Here is a 17,397-nt window from a genome sequence, read left to right as displayed (position 1 = left end):
GTTTGAACTTCTATGGTCTAATATGATGGTTTTATTTCTTGCTTTTTGCACTGTGTGTATGTAAAAACTTCATTATATATAATACTGGTATTTGTTAGATGCATTAATATCTGAATTTCCAACTTGAACATACAAGTGGACTTGAGGTAAAGATCAATTTCTTCTTATTTCTCACTCCCTATTACAAATTAATTTTCCTGTAATTCAACAAATTACATTTAAAAGTTTTGATGTGTATATTTGATGGATTAATAAATTTCATGATGCATGCATAATTAATTATAGAAAATAATTTATACAACAATACTACAGTAATGAAAAACAAGGAATATAAAAATAAGATTGCTTAATAATTTAAATGCAGCTTTGTTCATTTCAAGTTTGTCTTAAATGTTATTACAGTTAAAGTCATCAATTTGTCAAATGAATAAGAGATGAGACAAAATTATCAGCTACTTTGTAGATGAAAAATATCTTTGTCCTAGTCATGCCTACACCCACCTGGAGGGGTGGGTATGGTCCTTTCTCTAGCCTTCCTTCCCATCACTCTCCTTAGAGTTTCCTGAATCAGGGACTTCTGCCTGTATAGTAGACCCTTCCCAGGAGGCCAAACCATCTAGAGTCTGACAACATGGAAGTACTACTTCTGCCTGCACTCACAGGGAGAGCCACTGGAACATTGGACCTCCCTGACCTCTCTTGCAGAGAACCTAAAACCAGTACCCACCAGGAGAGTGAGAGACACCACCAATATCCACTGGAAGAAGGGATGATAAGATGATATAATAAAAACACATTCAAAACAGAGAGACCAATATGACACCATCAGAGTCTAGGACTCTACATCAACAAGAACTGAAAATTCCAATGCAGATAAAACAGAAGAGAATCATCATAAAACATGTTTATGAAAATGATAGAGAGCTTCAAAGTGGAAATGAGAAAATCTCTTAAAGAATTGGAAGAAAATACAAACAAAAAGGACAAGAATTGGAGGAAAAGACAAACAAAAGTATCTAAGAAATAAACAAATCTCTTAAAGAAATCAAGGAAAGCCAAGGGGAAAAAACAACTAAACAAGTAAAGGAACAAATTCAAACAGTTCAAGGCTTGAATACTGACATAGAGACAATAAGAAAACACAGAATGAGGGAATTCTTGAAAAAGAAAAGCTAGGTAAATAATCAGGAAGTACAGATGTAAGCATAACCAACAGATTACAAGATATGGAAGAGAGAATCTCAGGTGTTGAAGATACCCAAGAGGAATTAGAAACATTGCCCAAAGAAACTCTTAAGTTTAACAAATCCTTAACACAAAATATCCAGCAAATATGGGCCACTGTGGAAAGACCAAACCTAATAATAATAGGTATAGAATAAGGTGAAGAAACCTAACTCAATTGTGCAAAAACATATTCAACAAAATCATAGAAGAAAACTTTCCCAACCAAAAGAAAATCATGCCTATAAAAGTACAAGAAGCTTAGAGAACACCAAAGCAACTGGATCACAAAAAAGTCCCTTCATCACATAATAATCAAAACACCAAACATACATAATAAAGAAAGAATATTAAGAGCACCAAAGGAAAAAAGGCCAAGTAATATATAAAGGCAAACCTATCAGAATGGCACCTGACTTCTTCATGGAAACTCTGAAAGTCAGAAGGTCCAGGAATTAGTCTATAAATGCTAATTGACCATGAATGTCAGCTAGACAACTATAACCAGCAAAGCTTTCTATCACTATAAATGGAGAAACCAAGATATTCCTTAACAAAACCAGACTTAAAAAATACATATCCACAAATCCAGTCCTACAAAAATTATTATACATAAAACTCCAACCCAAGGATGTTAACTACACTCACAAAAACGTAGGCAATAGAGAAGCACACTTTTCCAAATACCAAAAGAAAAAAGGGGGAAATCCACACAGAATACCTCCACCACCACCAAATCCAAAACAAACAAGATTTAACAACCAAAGGTCATTAATACCTGATAATATTGAAGGTCCTATCTTCTCTATAAAAACATCCAGGAGTGACATGAATACAATCTTGTTTCTAATTCAAATAAAAAACAGATGAAAAAAAGATACAGGCTAACAAAATGGATACAAAGGTCCTTGTGCTGCATAGAAGAAACACACCTCAACTTCAAAGACAGATATTATCTCAGATTAAAAGGTTGGGAAAAGATTTTCCAAATAAATGGACATGAGAAACAAACAGTGTAGCTATCCTAATATCTAACAAATCAGACTTCATCCAAAAATTAATTGTTAATTAAAGAGATGAAGAAAGGCATTTCATATTCCTCAAAGGAAAAATCCAACAAGATTAATTCTCAATTCTGAACAACTATTCACCAAATTAATATGTAACCACATCCATAAAAGAAACATTACTAAAACTGAAAAAGCCCACATAATTACAATGGGAGACTTCAACACCTAACACTTACCACTGGCCAGGACTAACAGACAGAAACTTTATGAAGAAACAAATGAACTAATAGACATGAAGGACCCAATTGGTTTTAACAGACATCTATAGAACATTCCATCCAAACACAAAAGTACCTTTTTCTGAGTGCTTCGTGGAATCTTCTCTAAAAAATTGACCATGTGCTTGGAAAGTAAGCAAAACTCACAAAGATAAAAAATGGAGTAAACTCCTATATCTTATCAGACCATCATGTTTTAAAATTGGAATTCAACAACAACACAAATTACAGAAGCCCTACCAACTAAAGGAAATTGAACAATGCTCAAGTGCATCACACCTGGTCAAGGAAGAAATAAAGAAAGGAATTAAAGACTTTCTAGAATTCAATGAAAATGAAAACAAAACATCCCCAGACCTGTGGGACACTCTGAAAGCAGTGGTAATAGGAAAGTTCATAGCTGTAAGTGCTCACATGAAAAAAAAATGGAGAATTGTCATATTAGAGAATTAACAGCACACCTGAAAACTCTAGAACCAAAAGAAGTAAACTCATCCAGGAGGAGTAGATACCAGGAAATAATCAAATTGAGGGCTGAAATCGATGAAGTAGAACCAAAGAAAATAATACAAAGAATCAATGAAACACAGAATTTGTACCTCAAGAAAATAAAAAAGATAGATAAACTTTTATCCAAACAAACCAAAAGGCAGAGAGAAAAGATGCAAATTATAAAATCAGAAATGAAAACAGGGACATAACAAGAGACACTGCAGAAATCCAGAGAATCATGAGGTCAAACTTTGAAAACCTATACTCTTCAAAATCCAAAAATTTAAAGGAAATGGACAATTTTCTAGATACATATTACTTACCAAAATTAGATAGAGAGCAGATAAAAATTCAAATAGACCTATAACCCCTAATGAAATAGAAGCAGTCATCAAAATCTTCTAACCAAGAAAACCCCAGGGCCAGATGGTTTCAGTGCAGAATTCTACGAGAAATTCAAGAATAGCTAAAACCAAAATTCCTCAAATTGTTCCACACAATAGGAGGGTCATTGCCAAACTCTTTCTAAATGGCTTCAATCACCTTGGTACCCAAACCACATAAAGACACAACTAAGAAAGAGTACTACAGACTAATCTCTCTCATGATCAATTATGCAAAAATGCTCAATAAAATACTAGAAGATCAAATCCAAGACTACATGGGAAAAATAATCCACCATGGTCAATTAGATATAGATATAGGGATATAGGGATAGTTCAACATATGAAAATCCATCAATGTAATCACCATTTAAGCAAATTGAAAAAGAAAAGAAAAACATGATCATCTCACTAGATGCTGAAAAAGCCTTTGACAATATCCAACACCCTTTCATGATAAAGGTCTTGTAGAGATCAGGGATAACAGGAACATACCTAAAAATGATAAATATACAGCAAGCCAACACCCAACATCAAACTTAATGGAGAGATATTCAACATGATTCCTCTAAAATCAGGAACAAGACAATGTTGTCTTCTCTCTCCCTATCTCTTCAATATTGTACTTGAAATTCTAGATAGAGACAACAAATGGAGATCAAGGAGATACAAATTGGAAATGAAAAAGTCAAAATTTCACTAATTGCAGATGATATGATAGTTTAGTTAAGTGACCTGAAAAGTCTACAAAGGAACACCTATAGCTGATAAACACCTTCAGTAAGGAGGCAGGATAAAATATTAACTCAAAAAATCTATAGACCTATTATATAGATGATAAATGGGCTGAGAAAGAAATAACAAAACCATCACCCTTTACTCGAGCCATAACCAACATAAAATATCTTGGGGTAACTCTAACCAAACAGGTGAAAAGCCTTTTTGACAAGAACTTTGATTCATTAAAGAGAGAAATTAAAGAAGATACCAGAAACTGGAAAGATACCCCATGTTCTTGGACAGGTAGGATCAACAGAGTAAAAATGATAATCTTACCAAAAGAAATCTACAGATTCAATGCATACCCAATCAAAATCCCAGCACAATTCTTCATATATATTGAACAAACAATACTCAACTTTACAAGGAAAAACAAAAAATCCAGGATAGCCAAAACAACCCTGTAATAAAGGAACTTCCAGAGGCATCACCATTCCTGAAGTCAAGCTCTACTCTAGAGCCATATTAATAAAAGCAGCTTGGTATTGTCACTAAAACAGACAGGTACAACAATGGAATCCAATTGAAGACTCTGTTACTAACCTACAAACCTAGGGACACCTGATCTTTGACAAAAAGATAAAACTATATAATGGAATAAAGAAAGCATCTTCAACAAATGATGCTGGCATAACTGGATGTGGACATGTAGAAGATTGTATATAGATCCATATCTACTACCATGCACAAAACATAAGTCCAAATGGATCAAAGACCTCAACATAAATCCATCCACACTGAAACTCTTAGAAGAGAAATTGGGAAGTACCCTTTAACAAATTGGTACAGGAGACAGCTTCCTGAAATTTGGAGATACTCTTGAATGAACTGGTATAGGATACCACTTTGTGAACATAATGCCAGTAGCACAGACACTGAGATTAACAATGAATAAATGGGACATCCTTAAACTGAGAAGCTCTTTAAAGCAAAACACACAGTCCACAAGACAAAATGGCAGCCCACAAAATGGGAAATGATCTTTACTAACCCCACACCTGATGGAGGACTGATTTGCAAAATATACAAATAACTCAAGAAGGTAGTCACCAAAATGCCAAATTATCCAATTAAAATGTGGGGCACAGAACTAAATAGAGAATTCTCACTAGAAGAATCTAAAATGGCTACAAGACACTTAAGATACTGCTCACCACCCTCAGTCATCAGGGAAATGCAAACCTGAGATACCATCTAACACCTGCCTGGATGGCTAAAAACAAAAACACCAATGACAGTTTAGGCTGGAGAGGATCTGCAAACAGGGAACACTCTCCATTGCTGTTTGAAGTGAAAACTTGTGTGGCCACTTTGGAAATCAGTATGGTGGTTTTCCAGGAAAATGTTGAATCAGTCTACCTCAGGATCCATCAATACCATTCTTAGGCGTATACCCCATGGATGTAATTTCATACAACAATTTCAACTATGATCATAGCAGCATTATTTTTAGTAGCCAGAACCTAGAAACAACCTAGATGCCTCTCAACCAAAGAAGGTATAAAGAAAATATGGTATATTTATATAATGAAGTACTACCTAGTGAGAAAAAAAGAGCAATGAAATATTGAAATTTGCAGGCAATCTGTACTAGAAGAAACCATCCTGAGTGAGGTAACCCAGTCACAGTAAGACAAGCATGGTATGTACTCACTCATACATGGATACTAGACATTGAGCAAAGGATTACCAGCCTACAATCTACACATCCAGAGGAAGCTAGGAAACAAGGAGGACTAAAAGAGAGACATATACATGGTCTCCCTAAGAGGAAGAAAGTGATAAGAGCTGAGCAAATTTGGAGCATGTGGGAATGGCGGAAGGAGGTAGAATAATGAGAAGGGAGAAGAGAAGGGGAGGAGAACATTAGGGATCAGGAAGACTGAGTTGGAGGAAGAATAGAGAAGAGCAAGAAAAGAGATACCTTAATAGAGGGAGCCATTATATGTTTAAAGAGAAAACTGGCACTAGGGAAATGTCCAGAAATCCACAAGGATGACCCCAACTAAGAATCTAAGCAATAGTGGAGAGATTACCTTAAATGTCCTTCCCCTGTAATGACATTGAAAACTACCTTAAATGCCATCCTAGAGCCTTCAACCAGTAGCTAATGTAAGCAGAAATAGACACACACAGTTAAGTACTGATCTAAATTCCTCAAATTCACTTGTAGAGAGGAAGGAGGGGTGACCAAATGGGTCAAGACCATGCTGAAGAAATGCATAGAAATAGCTGATCTGACCAAATGGAAGCACAGAAACCACAGTGGTAAAACTGATGGAACAAGCATTGGACCGAACCAAACCTTCTGTATGTGGGTATCAGTTAGGAAGCCTGGGCAGTCTATGGTACCTTTGACAGTGGAACCAGTATTTATCCCTACTGCACAAATGGACTTTGGGAGCCCATTTCCCATGTATGACTACTCTCTCAGCCTATCCTAGATACACGGGGGAGGCCATAGACCCTTCCCTAAATGATATGACAGACTTTGGTGAGTCCCTCATTGAAGACCTCACCCTCTCTAGGGAGTGGATGGGGGCCATGGAATGTGTGGGTTGGTGGGGGGAATGGGAAGATGCATGGGAGAGAGAACTTGGATTGTTATGTAAAATAAGATTGTTTTTCAATAAAAATTATCTTTGAAGTCAAGGGAATATATGGTTATGAATAATTATTTTATTAAATCTGCCAAACTTTGTATAGAACAATATACAGCTAATCTAAGTTCAAAATCTGTTTTAAATGATAGAGAAATGCTTTGGTCATGATTATTTTAAAATGTGATAACATATTTTGAAGATTATTTGTGGAAGATTTGTATCAGTATCAATTGTTTGTAAAATATATTTCCCACTATATTTTTCCTGAATTTTTACTTTTAAAATTCTAACTACAAATTAATGAGGCCATTCTGAATTTATTAAGAGATAATATCGTTCTTATATAGAACACAACTGACAATATAAATGTAGTTGAATAATGTGTGACAGAACCAAATTTTATTAAAATATTTCTAAAACTGCATTAAATTAGTTGTTTTGCAAGCAAAGCAGAGAAATACCTTGTCCACCTTCACATTTCTTTGGGTGTTCCCTCTTCCTCTTCCATAATGAGTTCTTCTTTCTATGGTCACTTTCTTCTTTTATATAATGTATTTTATTGTATTGTCATTTAATGACAATATTTTGTTTAAAAGTAAAAATAGAGTCATAAATGACTGTATTTAATTACTAGAATTATATTTATATCATTTATATCAGTTTAACTCATGACCAACAAATATCATCACAACAAATTATAATTTGTATGTAATGAAATTTTATCTACAAGTGAATTATGATGGTCATTATTTGTCTAGAGGCATGTGGAAGATTTTTGAGACTGAACAATTAAAGGAAATTGTATACAGAGTGCTGTCATCTGGGTTCAGGGAGTATCCCTCTATGTGGAATGGGCTCCCAAAGTCTATTCCTATTCTATGGTTAAGGACTGAGGTACTACAAAAGGCCCCATAGATTCCTGAAGTCTCCTCACTGACACCCACGTTCACAGGGTCAGGATCAGTCCCATGCTGGTTTCCCAACTATCAATCTAGGAACCAAGATTTCCTCCTTGTTCAGGTCAGTGGTTTCTGTAATACATTTACTAAACCTTTGAGCTGATATTCTTTTTGTTGTTGTTGTTTAGAGACAGGGTTTCTCTCTATTGCTTTGGAGCCAGTCCTGGACCTAGCTCTGTAGACCAGGCTGGCTTCAAACTTACAGAGATCTGCCTGCCTCTGTCTCCTGAGTGCTGTGATTGGTGCATGTGCCACCAATGCCCTGTGCTAATATTCTTCTATTGCTATTATATTCAGATTTGGTCTTTTATAGTGTCTCAGATTTGTCGCATATCTTTTGTTAGAAGGACTTTAGATTGAATTTTTTCTCATATTCTGTTTGGGATGCTTGAGTCTGTAGTTCCTGTTCATCTATGCAGACTTCCATTTCTTGAATTCTCTACTTGTGTTTTCTTTATTGTTTCCATTTCAATTTTTATGTCTTGAATCGTTTACATGTTTTTTGGCTTGGTTTTCTTGACAATTTTTAAGGGTTTTGCTGATTTCCTCCAAGGGTTTTTTCATCTTTCTTCAATTTCTTTAAGGGATTTCTTCATTTACTACATTAAGCTAACTTTTAATATGCTGAATATATGGGATTTTTAAGATTTGGAAGAGATGAAGGAAACATTTTCTTTGGATACATTTCAATTTTATCTCATGTTTTTAATTAGATAAGGATATGGATGAACGCATACATTAAAATTATTTTCTAAAATATGCTGTTTGTTCAAAAAGGTTAAAAAACAAAATACTAAGATAAAATAGAAACAAAACAACAAATCATAGTCACAATTTATATTTTCAGAAGTTAAAATACATGCAGTTTATCACTACATAGGGACTGAGTTTAATGAAATTGAATTTGGCTGGGAAAATTCATGAAGAGACTTGAGAAGTTTACTTGATTTTGTGCCCTTTTTTCATTCTTATCCATGAAGAATATAAAATTATCAAAAATACAATGTTTTCCTTAGATTCATGGGTAGAAATTTTAAGTTTAAGAGATACAAGGCAAAAGTTCAGTATTTAAACAAAATTATTTTAAATCTTTTAAAGTTTATAGTAGATGTACAAAAATTACATATATGTAGAATTTTAATAGTAATGTTTACCTTATATACATGTTTTATTTTATTTTCATTATCTATGTCAAGTGGATATTTACAAGGACAATTAAAGATGCCTTGAGCAATCTACTTTTCTTCAAATGATAAACATTCAAGCTCATTTCAATAATGTTTACAAATCTTTTCCATTGTTATTTGTTTGTTTGATCTACAGATTGCTTTGATATTTTGATATTTTTCTTCAAGTATTTCTGGTGACCATGCATCTTGGAAATATTATAAATATTATGTGTCAACGAATGACTTAGCAGTTTAATTTTAAATTGATAAGCTAATAGTTTTCAGACCTTGTTGGAATGAGGCTTATTTTTATACATTTACTGTCTTGTTTGTATATAAATTACTATAGTTCTCATTTGAAAACTAAAGTATGAAATGATTTTTTCTTCAATGTCACAATTTTGCTTATTTTCCTGAACTGAATCCATTTACTCACATCTGAATTTACTTATAGTATATCTCTTCTCTTTAGGAACATTTGTTATCAAGGTGACAGCCAATGATGCTGATGACCCTGCAACTGGCTATCACACTCGAATCCTATACAACTTAGAACAAGGCCAACCATATTTTTCTGTTGAACCAACAACAGGTATTTGTGAATTTTACAAAATGCATTCATTTATGTTTTTCAAGAGGGAAAATGTGAGCTTATACCACATGGCTACATACATGTTTGAAAATAGATGTCATATTTCCAAATTAGGTGTGAAATTATGTTACGATAAATCTTTCCACCAAAAGCCGCTGAGCCCCAGTGCCACGTGTACACTTTATGCCAGCCGCCTGCTGGAGTTAGGGCCCAAATGAATACACAGAAACTTGTATTAGGTACAAAGCTGCTTTGCCAATGACTAGGATTTTCATCTGCTAGTTCAGTCTAAACTATCATAAATCTATATATGTTATAAGACTTATCTTATTGGATGCCTTATTGGCATCCCTCCTTGCTGTGGATCACATCGTTCGCTGGAGCAGGAGCAGAGGGGAAAAGAGGGCCCTTCCTGTTTCTCCTTCGCTTAAATATGAGTCTCCTTGCTATGCCACTTCCTGCCTGGATCATCACTTCTCTACTACATTTCCCAGAATCCTCTTTGACTCCTAGTCCCATCTACTTGCTGTCTCATTGGCCAAACAGTATTTTATTTAACAATCAATAAGATAAACATACACAGTACATTCCCCATCAAAATTATTCCCTAATGTTTAATTTCACTAAAATTTTAAACAGTGTTTCAATGATTCAGAAATTGGATTTTCCATGTCATGTCACAGAATATTAATATGTGCTATATAAAATATATGTGAGGGGACTTATAAGTCTATCAGAGGAAAGAAAGCAACAAGGCAATTGAAAATTATTGAGAGAAAATATTATAGGAAATTGCACAGATGTCATTTACCAAAAGGCTGACTGCATCTTAAAAGTTTCCAACTAGAGGAACATCAGGAATCTGAAGCAAAAATCCATGAAAATACATTTACTTTCCTAACTAGATGTCTATGATTGATATATAATGTTATATATGTGCTATCCTGTGGTAATGAAGTCCCTTAAAACACACCTGTGAATTTTGCACATTTTTGTCTTTAAGACAGGGTCATTTTACACTTTTTAAACAAAGAGTTTTTTATCATTTCCATTCCAGTTTGCATTAATCACTTGAATACCCTTGAAGACAAAGGGAATCCACTTCTATCTTTCTTTAAAGAATATTTTAAAATAAGTAGGTATTTTATTGGGATTGAAGACAGGGCCTTAAACATATTGGACAGAAACTCTACTACCAGCTGTAAGTACCTAATCTCTGTAGTTATTTGGGTTTAATGTTTACACTGAAAGCTTTCAAGCTAACATCCACGTATAATAGACAACAAATGATATTTATCTTTTTGGGTCTGGATTACCTCACATTGGGTAATATTTTCCTACCTCTATCCATTATCTGCAGTTTTTATATTTTTTTTCTAAATAGCTAAAAATTATTCCATTGAGTAAAAGCACTACATGTTTATTATGCATTCATCAAACAATGAAAGGTGTTTCTAATTATTGTGAATATAGCAGCAGTGAACACAGATAAGCAAGTAGTTATGTTGCATGTTTTTTTTTCAGTTTAACATGTTCAAGAGTGGTGTAAATTAATTGACTACCGTTTCTTGAGGAACCTGCACACTGACTTCAACATGGCTATACCAGATTGCACTCCCACCAACAATAAATAAGTTTCTCTCTTCCCCTGAGTGTTTTCCTTCTTGAGCTATCATTTGTTTCATTCATATTAAAACATGAGGATTTAATACCTTCATAAATCTTTGTAAAATGCTGACTTTGTTCCAGACCTTATTCCACATAAAGTAAATTTCAAGGTTTCACTCTGTGACATCTAAAATAGAAAAAAAGGAAGAAATCATAAACAAGGGCTTCTGTGTCATAGAACTTACAGATGTTTAATAAACATATAAATATCATAAGTATGCTAAATTTGTCAACTACCCATTGAATATGAAGAATTAATGAGAAAAACAGAATGAATGTAATGTAATTTAGATGTTCTTGTAAAGAACATTTTGCTAAAAAGCATAATAGGATAAGTAATGATGAAGGGAAGAATGGAAAAGACTTGCCTTCTAAGTTATTGAGACTATATAAAAGACATCTCTTGAATTGGGAAAAAGTAAGGCTCCTGAATAACTTGGCTGAACCCCCTGTTCTATTGTAATAAGTGTATAGTTATATTTTAGTGATATATTGAGAACAGTGAAAAACATTTGTAATTAATTATACTACTATTACACTTATCTTTGTTATTGACTAGCATACAAGAGAATGAAAGTTATATCATAAGATGCTTAAGAAGTTAGCTAACAAGGGGTCATGGGTAATAATAGTAATTCAATTTGTATTACTGTTTTAAAGGTGTCATAAGAGTATCTTCTAAAATGGATAGAGAATTACAAGATACATATTGCATCATTATTCAAGCCAGAGACATGCTTGGTCAGCCTGGAGCCTTATCTGGAACAACGATTGTATCAATTACACTGTCTGATATTAATGACAACAAGCCAATATTCAAGAAAAGTGAGTAGAAAGTGTCTCGGAATTCGATGTACATTATGTCATTTCAATATGCACATATATTAAAGTTTACACTCAACACAGACCATTGCATCAGTACAAAAATACATAAAATAAATGTGCTGATTTTATATAGTAGAGTTGTTCTTATTAGTTTTAAAAACATGGAATAAACAAGGAGCAATCTATATATTTACTATGGCTGTAGTCACAAATTGCCACAAACTGACAACTGAAATATCATCTTTGTAAATTTTGGTATGGGTCTCAATATGTTATTATCAAAACATCCTGTGGCACTTCCTATATATTTTGGGCATAATCCCTTTCCTTGCTCATTAGATTGTTGGCATTGTTCAGTTGTCTGTATTGCTAGAACTAGACTCAATGTCTTTGATGCCTGTTAGCTGGAGGACAATCTTAATCCATAGGTTGCCTGCTAATTCTGGACTGACCACACATCTCAGAAACATCCAGTGAACTAATATTTTTCACATTGACATATCTATGCACAATATTTTTGCTTCTACTTCCACTTCAATGGGTTCACATGCTTAGAGTGGGGCACTAAGTGAGACAGGGTAAATTCTCAGTGTCAGTTTAGTTTATTGACTATTTAATTTTATGTGAAAGCCTGATTCCTTTGGCTATTTCAAGAAACATATTCTTTGAATCATAGGAAATTGAGATGAATAATTTTTAGAATTGGTTCTCTGAACATCCAAGTAATAATCTAACTTGAAATTTTAGTTTATATTCTTTAGCAAGAGATGGCAACATTTGATCTGCTTGTTTATTCTATGTTTTATATCATGTGAAATTTCATTATTTCTCCTTTCTAAAGGAGTACCTCTTTGGTCAAAATGAAAACATTTACAAACATTTTTAAAAAACATTAACAATTTTCAATTATCATAATATAATGTCATTTAATAAGTACAAACAAAAAATGAAGAGAATAGCAGATATATTGTTCAGCCATAGTATACTTTTCTGGATATTGACTATAGACATACAGAAATGAAATTGTAATTTCATTTGGATTGAATTTTTATATTTTCAAGGTTTTGTTAATACTGTTTTGTCATTTTTGTCTTTCATTTATGAGTTTCTTCTTTTTTAATTATTGACACCTGGTATTAATCTGTATTTCACAAAGTTTTACAACACATAGCAACTCTTCTGTCTCAACTTTTCAAGTAAGGCAAATACATCATGAGGTATATCATTTAAGAAACTATCTTTTGGTTGCCTATCTCACTCCTCACTATCCACGTTCCCCCAAAGTGTTTCTTTTACATTTCTTCCTATGTAATATGTACTACATTGATAGGGCTAGCACTGTAGGTTTTTGTTTGCTTCTGTTTACCTATTGCAATCAACAGGGGTTCACAGCTGAACTTTGAACCTTGGCAGCCTTCATTGTTTCATTAAGGTGACAGTTTACTGTGGATTTTAATGTGTAAACACATACAAAGTTACCAGTTCTCAAGACTAGACATAATTCTATTCAGGCAATACTTGTCAATCCCATAATAGTTATTCTTCTAGCCTAACAGAAGGTTATGTATTACATAATGTGATTGGGTCAGCAATCAAAAAATCATACATAAACTATATAACACTAGTGTCAGACTATTAGACTACAATGAAACTTCTTCCTTGTATATATTACACACTTTTATGATATCACAATTTTTCTTGTTAAGTTCATGCTGTAGTATTAGGTATGCTTCAAATCTCTTATCCAGGATAGTTTCTACCTAATAAATACCATATTTAAGTTTTCTACTACCCATGAAGAAATTTTATGTTTTTAATTCACACATAACAGTATATCAAAAATTAATGATTAACTTCATACTAAACTGTGACAAACCCATTTCAAACTTAATCTCTTACTTTGTTTGAATTGGTGAATGTTATAGTAATTTTTTTCCATATTCTCTGAGCAAGTTAGGATACATTTACATACAAATACACACACGTTGCAGAACATCACACATTCACAAACACACAATTACGTACATGGAAACACACAAACCCACAGAAGTTTAAACACACACCACACACACAAATATATATTTTATACACAAATATTCAGATAAACACCACAAACTCACCCACCTAACCCAATACATGAATACTTTTCTTTTACATCAGAAAATCAGAAATAATTTTCTTAAAAATCTTCAATGATTTATTTTCAGCTTCTATTTCTTAAACTAAAACTTGAATAATATAAGAAATCTCCTCATGCTATCTTTAAAGTACTTAAGTGATTTCCAGTACAACACTTCTTTCCTTGTTTCATGTCAATACCTTTATTTCTCCTCTCATCACAATGGCTTCTCATCTGATTTTTCTGCATATGACTTTGGTCTACATTTCCCAATTCAACACAACTTTAGTGAAATTGTTAGATGAACAGCAGATATTCTCACCATAGTGTTTCATCTTACTCATGGAAGACAGTGAAATCCTTAGTATAAACTTGTCATGCCCAAAAATGCTTTGTCATTACTGAGCTGTCTATGAACACATGTTTCTCACTCTAGAATTTGACCTCTCCTCTGTTCTTAGAACAGTCAAAACTTTGCCTTTTTGCTCCTCCTAGAATTTTATTTCCTCAGATGTCAATTGCTTCAGTTCATATTTAAAAATCATTTGCTGGATAGTGAGGTTGCATGCCTTTAAGTCCAGCACTCAGGAAGCAGAGGCAGGTGGATCTCCATGAGTTCAAGGCCAGACTGTTCTACAAAGTGAGTTCAAGAATAGCTAGGGCTGTTACATAGAGAAAACTTGTCTCAAAAAACAAAAACAAAATCGTATCTACTATAGATGCATTCAACATTACCAAAAATGTAAAATAATCTCACTATAATAATACCTTAGAACGTACAGGTATAATGGCTTTTACCTGCTTTGCTTTTCCATAAACTATAGAAAACATTTTTATGCTCACATATTATTAAAAGATTTGAGAAGAATAATTTGTATGGAATCTATGGTTAAATAAGCTTTTTCTTAATATAAGGTAAACTACACAGATAAAGTGAGGGTGGAAGGGAATATTTTTATTGTTTCTATTTTGAAAAAATAATAGCTTAGTGTAAATTTTAATATTTAAACTGAAAGAACCTCCCTTTATATTTTTATTTTTTAAGATTTATTTTTATTAGTTGTGTGTGTCTAAATATGCCTTATGAATGTGTGGCAGAAAGCACCATTATGTTCCCTGGAAGTATGACTGTTGACATTTGTGAACACGTTGATACAGGTGCTGGGAACTGTATCTGTATCTTCTGAAAGAGCAGTAAGAGATATTAATTACTAATCTATTTTTCACTCCCCATGAACTTCATTTTAAATGTATGATAGGTATTCATTATTTTAATTTCTGAAATCAAAGATTTTATAAATGAAAGATGTTCTAGTACATAATTTGTTACTTTTATTCTAAAAATAAAGTGGTAGAATATCAGACATATTTAACTAGTATGGTTTTATGTTTAAAGCAATAAATAACATCGAAAAAAATTGTGAAATGATTTGAAGAAAGTCATAACAGAACTAACTTCTCTTTAAGTAATTCCATTATTTATAATTCTTCTCACTTTACACATTACCATTGTTAGAATATTGACATGAAAGAACGTTCCTACATCTAAGCATGTTTCATAAATAGTACTGTAATAATGGTTTCTTTCTTTATTATATTTATTCATGCTATTTCTCCAAATAAAGAAAACCATTCCTGCATTCTATCACTACAACAGATTTTTTAAAGTCCTCCACCATCAATTTTTCATTACCAATTCAATGATAATATTTTCATCACCAATCATGTTGAATTATTACTCCATTTACTTTCCATCACCTTTTGGGTGAACTTTCTGTTTTTAACATGGTTAATGAAATTTGAGATCAAATCTTCAGAAGTATTTTATTATACTTAAAGCTCAAAGATTTTTGTTCAATCTAATCTCTTTTATTTTTAACTTTTTAAAATTTAAATTAAAAGAATCTCATTTAACTTGCCAATCCCAGTTCCCTCTCCCTGGTGACCTCAAACTTCCCCCAACATCTGTCTTTCCTACCCCATATGGCTTCTGCAGAGAGTGTATGGCCTCCCATGAGGGATCTTAAAAGTTTGTTCCATTATTTTAGAGAAGACTGAGGGCCACCCTACCCCTTGCATCTAGCCTGAGAAAGTATCCCTTCACTGGGAACGGGCTCCTAAAAGCCAACTCATGCACTAGGGATAAATACTGGTTCCACTGTCAGAGGCCTTGTAGACTGCCCAAGCCCCGCAACTGACACCCTCATGGGGGGCGTACTTTGTTCTTATGCTGGTCCCCCAGCTGTCAGTCTGGAGTTCTTAAAGTCTCACTTTCTCAGGTCAGCTAAGTTTCCCCAACATGGTGTTGACCCCTTTGCTCATCAGTCCTCCCTCTATACAATTGGACTAGAGGAGTTCAGCTCAGTGCGAAGCTGTGAATACCTGTTTCTCCTTACATCAGCTACTGGGTGGATGTTCTTTGATGACATTTTAAGTAGTTATCAATCTCATTATAGGGAAAGGGCTTTTAAGGTAACTTTTCCATCATTGCTTAGATTCTTAGTTTGGGACGTCCTTCTGGATTCCGGGGAATTCTCCTTGTGCCAGTTGCTCATTAACCCCAAAATGCCTCCCTCTATCGAGGTATGCATCTCTTTCCTTGCCTTCTTTCTCTGTCCTTTATCAAACTTAACTTCCTTGATTCCACATGTTCTCCTCCTCCCCCCCACTTCTTCCCTCTTCTTTCTCCTAATTCCCTTTCTCCTCCCAACATGCTGCCTAATTGTGCAGGAGTTCTTACTACTATCTCCTTCTTGGAGGGACAATATATGTTTTTCTTAGGGGACTCCTTGTTTCCTAGCTTATCTGGCATTGTGGCTAGTTATCCTTTGTTCTAAGTCTAATATCCACTTATGATTGAGTACATACCATGTTTGTCTGTGTTTGAGTTACCTCACTCTAGATGATTTCTTCAAGTTCCTTCCATTTCCCTGAATAATTCAAGAAATCATTGTTTTTTTTTCTCCTAAGTAGTACTCCATTGTGCACATGTACCATATTTTCTTCATCCATTCATCAGTTGGCAGACAGCTAACTTGATTCTAGGTTCTGCCTATTACAAATAATGCTACTATGAACATGGTTGAACAGATGTTCTTTTGGTGTGAGTGTGCATCTTTGGGCATATGCCCAAGAGTGGTATTGCTGGGTCTTGAGACTAATTCCCATTTTCCTGAGAAACTGCCATACTGATTTCCAAAGTTGCTATTATGTGTTTGCATTTCCACTAGGAAGGGAAGATTGTTTCCCTTACTCTACATCCACTCTAACATAATATTTCATTAGTGTTTTTGAT

General features: G+C 33.8%; 1 protein-coding gene across 1 annotated transcript in view; it reads left to right on the top strand.

Moving 5' to 3' along the window:
- Nucleotides 1-17,397, top strand: part of Cdh19 (cadherin 19) — an 86,794-nt gene that overhangs the window by 4,976 nt on the left and 64,421 nt on the right. Inside the window, exons 3-4 of the mRNA XM_027418129.2 lie at nucleotides 9,371-9,490; nucleotides 11,819-11,983. Coding sequence (XP_027273930.2) covers nucleotides 9,371-9,490; nucleotides 11,819-11,983 — 285 coding nt within the window. The remainder of the gene's footprint in view (nucleotides 1-9,370; nucleotides 9,491-11,818; nucleotides 11,984-17,397) is intronic.

This window comes from Cricetulus griseus, chromosome 5, assembly GCF_003668045.3.
Source record: "Cricetulus griseus strain 17A/GY chromosome 5, alternate assembly CriGri-PICRH-1.0, whole genome shotgun sequence".
Lineage (NCBI taxonomy): Eukaryota > Metazoa > Chordata > Mammalia > Rodentia > Cricetidae > Cricetulus > Cricetulus griseus.
The sequence above is the reverse complement of the archived record's forward strand: the minus strand, read 5'-3'. Positions and strand labels throughout refer to the sequence as shown.